We start from the raw sequence: 6948 nt of genomic DNA, 5'->3' as shown, positions 1-6948 counted from the left end.
TGTTAGTCTGAAGGTTGAGGAGACTTCAGAGCTTTTATTAAACATGAAACATGTGCATGTGAAGTGTTAATTTACAGTTACAGCAGGAACCAATGGGCCCGGAGTTGAGAGCCACAGACAGGAAGTAAACATGTTTTTGGTTTGGGTCTTGTGATGGGTGAAGCTTAGCTTGCCACCCAGTCGCAAAAAAATAACTAGAAAAAGTTCTTTACCTCTGTAAGGGTTGTGAAGTCCCTCTAAAACTGTTTACTGACCACACACACAAACACACAGCGCTGCTCTCCTGCGGAAGCACAGCGCAAGTTCTTAGAAGTCACAACCAACCAACACAGAGCACTCGTGGTGCATTGTGGGTAAGGACTGCAGTTACAGTAAAAGACAGCTATAGCTTACCAGAAGTGATGTCACAGGAAGTGACGTGGCAGCTGTGGGTTGGAGGCAGGGTGGGGGTCTGAGCTTGTGTAGCTGCAGAGCATCGTGGTCTGGCGGCACCTTGTTGTCTGCGTTCATGTTTGAACATCATCAACGTGTCCTCACTGACCAGCAGTCTGTCCGCTGATTCTTCATGTATTTATTTGCCTTTTTTTAATTTTAAAAAATAATTGAACAGTTACTACTTTAATTGATTTAAAACTAAAATAGCATTTGTGGCCTCTTAGACTCTTAAACTGGCTTAAACATTTCAGACGTCTGAGTGCTTTGACTCATTTCTGCTCTAAACTTCTCTCATGGTTTCATTTAAACAAAGATGAAGCGAGCTGAACAGAAAAGACAAAGTTTCTTCCTTATCATCCTACGACCCCTCAGATTAATGTGGTGACTCTTCAGAGGGGCTCAACCCCCACGTCGTGACCCGCTGGGATAAACTAACTAACTGTTATAAAGGAGCTCGTGGAGCAGCTAACGCAGTAAAATGCTGCTCTAACGCTGATGTGTCAGTATTAATAATCTAAAAATGTGATGTATCGTAATAAATCAGTCACTGGAGACATTTTACCACTGACTGAGTACTTCCAGTACTGGTATTTTGGACATCTTTTATCCAACTCTGAAAACCAAAAGACAAAAGACGAATGATGAAAATCAAGTTTATTCAGTTTTATTCAGTTGTCTGCCAGTCAATCAATAAATACACAATAAATAATCAATAATCAGTCACAGCAGTAAAATTCATTATTAAATAGGCATTTTAAATATAAAATAAATATAGAAAATTACAAAATGTAAAGAAACCCCTGAAGACTATAGGCTAGTACTTCTACTGCAGCTGCAGTGAGGTACTTCAGTGCTGTACCTGAATGTTCAGAGGATCTGTAGTACATTTAAGTACGTCAGCATTATGGTGTACTTTGTACTGTAAACATCGTCATCAGTTCTTTTAAGCAGTACTGTGGGGTGGAAACAGTCTTATTTTTACATTTGTCGTCAATAAAAAGTACAGTAGAGGGAAACCAAGTGCGAGTCTCAGTGAAAACATCCAATCAGAGAGCTTAAAATATTATCTGACTGCCTGACTGATTTCTGAGCAACAAATCAGCTGCAGGCTTTTAAATCAAGTATTTCCAGGTGATACTGATGGATGCTGTGACTGATGAAGTGAGTGAAACTCCACGTTGAACAGTTTATCTGCCCTCTGCGTCCAACCGCCACACTGCTTTCAAGTATCCAGTACAGAACTTGCTTTAAAAATATATGAATTTTACAAAGTTACTACATCTATTAGGCTTAGGCTGCTGGTTTCTTACCATCATAAAAAATAAATAAACTCTACAATAACTTGAAAAATCTAAAAATGTTAGCACACTGGCTTAAATTTGGATATTTTTTTGGTCTTCATAATGTTTCGTGTTGCTGCTTTTTGAATTTTAGTTTTGTCGCAGTTGCTGTTGACATCTTTGTTTGTGCCCGGTTGTGTTTCAGACTCTTGCGTGACTTTTGAACCTCTGTGCCTGCCGCCGCCGCCGCCTCCTCTGCATCTTCTCGATGTTCTCAGGCAAGGAGCTCGCCTCCTCGTAGAACCACGGCAGATCCCACAATGCTTTGCTCTGGATGATAAAGTTATCCATCTGCAGGAGAAGAGGCAGGCAGAGAAGTTTTAGATTCAGTTTGTGTTCGCAGTTTCACTTAAGCCTTGCAACCTTTTTATTCACTTTAATGGCTTCATGAACTTCCCCAAACCAAACTTTAAAGGAGCAACTTGTAAAATACTGTCAGAATTCAAAAGTAGCTCCAAACGGCATCCGTGTTTCAGATCTTCAGCCCTGAACATGAACCGATTTGTGTCCTATTTATCCACACCTTCCCATGATTTCATCTCGACATGAAAGACATGAGAAGAGTCTTCGGCTGCTGAACTCGAAACCAACCATGAAGTGGCTTCTTCGCTTTATGTTGCTGAAGAATGAAAGTTTGGTTTGGAGTCTGAGAGTAGCTGCACAATGCTGAGCCAGCAGGAGAGAAAAGCCACAAAAACCTCAGCACAGACTCCAGAGTGATAAAGGAACAGTTCACAGCGTCAGACAGAAAGCCGAGGAAAACCTCTTGAGGTACAAAGTGGTATTGCAGACAGGACGGCCTGGGGCTAAGTGGTTAGCATGCTAACTTCAGTAAATATCTGTGCTACACAATACATACATGGCTGTTGTCCAGCCTTACTTTAAGCAGATATAAAGTCATGTAAATACATATTTGCTCTCTCTCTCAGCATGACTCTTGTGTCTCTACCTGGATGTGTCTGAGAGACTGCAGTCCCTGCAGAACCTTCTCCTGCTCCTTGTAACGGCGCTCCTTCAGCTCCCGGACCTTCTTCAGGATGTAGTTCAGCTGCGTCCTGATGTCTCCACCTGCTGCCCTCTCAGGATTACTGGCGGTGCCGGGGGCGGGGGTGACGACGGAGTTCCTCCCGGCCGTCTGGGGTCCTGGGGTGGGCAGCTGCTTCAACATGCGGCCAAGCAGCTTTTCGTATGTGTCCAGAATGCCCCCCATAAAGAACATCTTTGCCTGAGAGAGAAACACACATTGGATCAAACTTTGTTTCTGGTTGGTAATTTTCACATTGCTTTAACTAAAAAGTCTGGATGGTTTAGGTTTGAGCTTGTCATTCTGGACATGCTTTTGTTGTCCCTCATTGCAGCAAGTTTTGAGTTGCTGCCAGCCAGTTTTTACATAAATTAACTTAAAATCAAAGCCTGCTCAAAGAAATAGGAATTCAGTCTAAAAACTGATTGTGAAAAATGTGAAAGTACAAATTTGTAGTTGTCCTCTGTGGCTTGACAGATTCTTACCAGCCTGGTGCTGCTGAAAGCCTTTTCATGCAGTGGAAAATCTCTGTGGTTTCCCCACACAGGAGTTAAACTGAGTGAAGAGTAGGCCTTAAAGGGGAATGCCACCCACCGACAGTGAAACACGAAAGTCATCCAGCACTGACAACCAGTCTGAAACTCATCTGGATGTAGAGACTTGGAGAGGCCACAGGCCACCAAACTCTGACTGACACAAGTTTAAGACTCACTAACTACTGGATATTTGAACTGGTTTACGCCCTGTGTTAAACTGTATGTCTGATGTCCCTGGTGACCCACACAAGATGATGAAATGTAAAACACCTGTGTCACTGTGGGCAAGGAAAAACAACATGGGAAAACCCAGAGGGTTGTGTGGGGTGGGTGGCAAAGTCTATGCTAAACACACATTTTGTATGCATATGTTCCCCTTCTGTCGCCATAAATACCAAAATATGATCCGAGTTCCACCTGACAGTAGAATCTATTTGAGCTTTATGATATTTTTAGCACTTAAGCTAATTTCAACATCTTTCTGAAACAAACAAGCACAAAATATTCAAAGCCAGGGTTGGGCTGAGACAACATCACATTGCTGATACCAGTTCAGACACTGATTCCCTAAAGGTCTTGTTGAGCCACAGCTGTGGCGACGCTCAGCCACAGTCTGGATACGTGGACTCGTTCTCAGAGTTAAGACCGGCTTTCACATGACCACTGACTGCATTTTCCTCAGCATGAAGTGGATTGCAAACATGACTTATGACTACTGATTTCTACCTCATTTATTCATTTGGTTTCAGGTTTATGTTCAAAGGGACGAGTTTACAGCCTGAAAAGATGGCCGATACCACAGGATTATAGCTCGTTTGCTGTGCACATCCTTTGATCTTCTCTTCCCTTGATTTCATCTCATCAAGAACACAAGATATGAGAAGAGTCTTCAGCTGCTGTTTAGTATCTCGACTGTGTTGTGTTGGTGCTCTGAACTCGAAACCAACCATGAAGTGGCTTCTTCGCTTTATGTTGCTGAAGAATGAAAGTTTGGTTTGGAGCCTGAGAGTAGCTGCACAATGCTGAGCCAGCAGGAGAGAAAAGCCGCAAAAACCTCAGCACAGACTCCAGAGTGATAAAGGAACAGTTCACAGCGTCAGACAGAAAGCCGAGGAAAACAGCAGCCATCTGCTGACTCAGTGACGAACAGTCAGGTAAACGTCAACAGGTGAACATGGAGAGCAGGTGAAAGCAGTCCAGTCTGTGGAAAGCACACCACAACACTTTTTGTACCCTCACGTGTGAAAAGCACTCTGAAGGTCTTTCAGGAACATTAAAACAAAAGGAATCCTGATCTGATCTCTCCCAAGTTCCACCAAATCTTACATGAGTGAGTTCAGCATGTTGGGGAAATAAACTCATTTGCCTTCTTTGTGAGGGTTGGGATGAGAAAATCGACACCAATCTCACGACACCAATCTCATTAGAGTCGGCGTAAAGATGAACCAGCGGGTCTAATTCAAAAACACTCTACTAACACCTCGAGAACGCAGTGTTAACACAGTGCATCGCGTTTGTTCACTCTGTGCTCAAACAGAAATGTCAAAACGGCCGATGACCAAAAACACCATTTCAAACCAGTTTCAGTGAGGTTGCCAGGTTTGGTCCCAAAACTTGCGCCCACCAACCGCACGTGGCAACCTGCATTAGCGGTCCCGTTCAGGTTGAACACACCCCAGTATTTCTTTGGTCGTTTAAAGAGAAGAGAGCGTGAGGTTAAAGGCCCAAAGCAACAGAAACTGACCACAGAGACTTCACACACAAGTTCCTAAAGCTTCTATTTACCTCCATTTTAGATGACGGTGCTTCTCTGGGGAACACGGGCTTCCCGTCAAATCTCGTCTCAGGTTCAATACTCTGCAGAAACGACAAAGAAACATGTTTTTCAGATCATGTTTGATGTACATCAGTTAATTAATGGTGGATTCGAAGACAGTCAGACATTAGAGAGGACACTCTCACATCTGATATTAGAGTGTCTTCGGTTGCAAAACATTTCACTGACAAGCTATGTTGTCAAAAAAAAAAAAAAAATCAAATCAAAATTTAAAAAATGTATTTTTCTAAACATGCTTTTTGAAATTTAAATTAAATTAAAACGTTCCTTTCAGCTTGTGTCCATTGAAAGTCAGCAGTCAGAGTGTTACTGAATGCACCATCATTAAAAAGTTTGTGCCCAGCATGCATCTGTCAGCTCTTGAATGCACCATCAGCAGTAGGACAGTCAGATCTGCTCTGTCTAAAGTTAATGACCGTGACAGATAATATTTGTTGTAAATGGACAAACTCAGAAGAACAGTCCTTTAAACATGAATACTGTGCATGCAAAACAAAAAAGTGTATATGTGCATAGTTGTGTGTGTGTGTGTGTGTGTGTGTGGTTAGAGCATCAGTGTGTGTGAACCAGAGGAGGAAGCACAAGGCTGGTGTCGAGTCTGAGTTATACCAGCATCAGTAGAACAAACAGTAGTAGTACTCGCAGTAATACTCACATAGTGCTGCAGGAGGTTCTGGATGGTTCTGTTCATCTCCATAGAGACGTAGGACCCTCTGACCTGACACACAGTCAGCCAGAGACACAGACAGACCACTGCCCTCACCTTGGCAACCATCTTGTCACCACTTGTAATAAAGCCCTGTCTGCTAGTCGCTGGTTCAATTCCCAAGTCTGTCCCGGCCTGCAAGCCTGTCGCTGTCTGATGCAGAGGATGGAGACTGAGCTGTCTGTCTGACTCGCCTGTGCAGTGGTCTTACTGACTGTCTGACAGTCGTGTGTCTTCTGCCCCGAAGTTGGCTCGAACTGTTTGACTTGTCATGAAAGCTTTTATTTATAACTGAGACAGTGTGACAGAGAGACACACACACAGGGGAGAGAGAGTGTGTGCGATGCAGCGATGATCTAGGTGTGAAAACTGTGGTTGTGCAGTTTCCTTTAAATCAACAAACTTCATAGAAGTGGGTGAGGGGTCTCCCACTCACGCATATTAAACAAATCATGAGCTCACTGCAGAACTGCACACCCTGCAGTGGTTTCCATGTAAAGAATGGTTTTACTGGTGGTACTGGGAATGGTGTCTGACAAAGGCCTGTGCTGCATGCAACTTAATGGAGTGTGCTGAGCTTCCAGTAGAAGGCGCTGGAAAGTGCTCTAGCAGAAACTGTTGGGCTGCGTAGGAAACCGTAAGATCCAGTAGAAACGCAATGGAAAGCGTTACGAACCCCGAGCTACCTGTTGTACCGGCGGTTTTGTTGGGAACTCGAAAGGGTCGTTGGTGTGTATGTGCACTGAAGGAACATGTAAATCTTGGCTCATGTTTTAAAACGGTTCGTTAATTTCCTGAAACAGCTGCTCAGGAGGAAACAGTGCATTTGATAGGAACTATTTTCACCAGTGGATTGATACATATTTGGTGAATAGGGGGACCCTGAATGCCAAAGCGATTGACCTGCAGTGTCAGGCCAGTGCAGCGATGAGCCCTCAGACACATCAGCACAATGTTCAGGGCAGCACAGGAGAAATGATGAATGAGGGAAAAGTCCAGGAAGAAACCACCTTTCCTCAGCTGCTTCTGAGTTTTCAAAAATTGTATCTGTAGGAAAGTAGGAGATGCAT

General features: G+C 43.5%; 1 protein-coding gene across 2 annotated transcripts; it reads right to left on the bottom strand.

The window, feature by feature from the left end:
* Window positions 1-1107: 1107 nt before the first annotated feature.
* LOC124053988 (interferon gamma-like) lies at window positions 1108-6264 on the bottom strand. Of its 2 annotated transcripts, XM_046379614.1 has the most exons (4): window positions 5828-6264; window positions 5121-5192; window positions 2725-3000; window positions 1108-2066 (listed from the first exon to the last, which is right to left on the bottom strand). In XM_046379614.1, the coding sequence occupies exons 1-4, from the start codon at window positions 5945-5947 to the stop codon at window positions 1917-1919; spliced, it is 618 nt and encodes a 205-aa protein (XP_046235570.1). In that variant the 5' UTR covers window positions 5948-6264; the 3' UTR covers window positions 1108-1916. The 2 variants fall into 2 exon arrangements, with proteins under 2 accessions (XP_046235570.1, XP_046235571.1); XM_046379615.1 differs by lacking the exons at window positions 5121-5192; window positions 5828-6264 and adding an exon at window positions 3285-5093.
* Window positions 6265-6948: the final 684 nt, after the last annotated feature.

This window comes from Scatophagus argus, chromosome 22 (assembly GCF_020382885.2).
Source record: "Scatophagus argus isolate fScaArg1 chromosome 22, fScaArg1.pri, whole genome shotgun sequence".
NCBI classification, from domain to species: Eukaryota; Metazoa; Chordata; class Actinopteri; family Scatophagidae; genus Scatophagus; species Scatophagus argus.
This window is presented reverse-complemented; position numbering and strand designations above follow the sequence as displayed.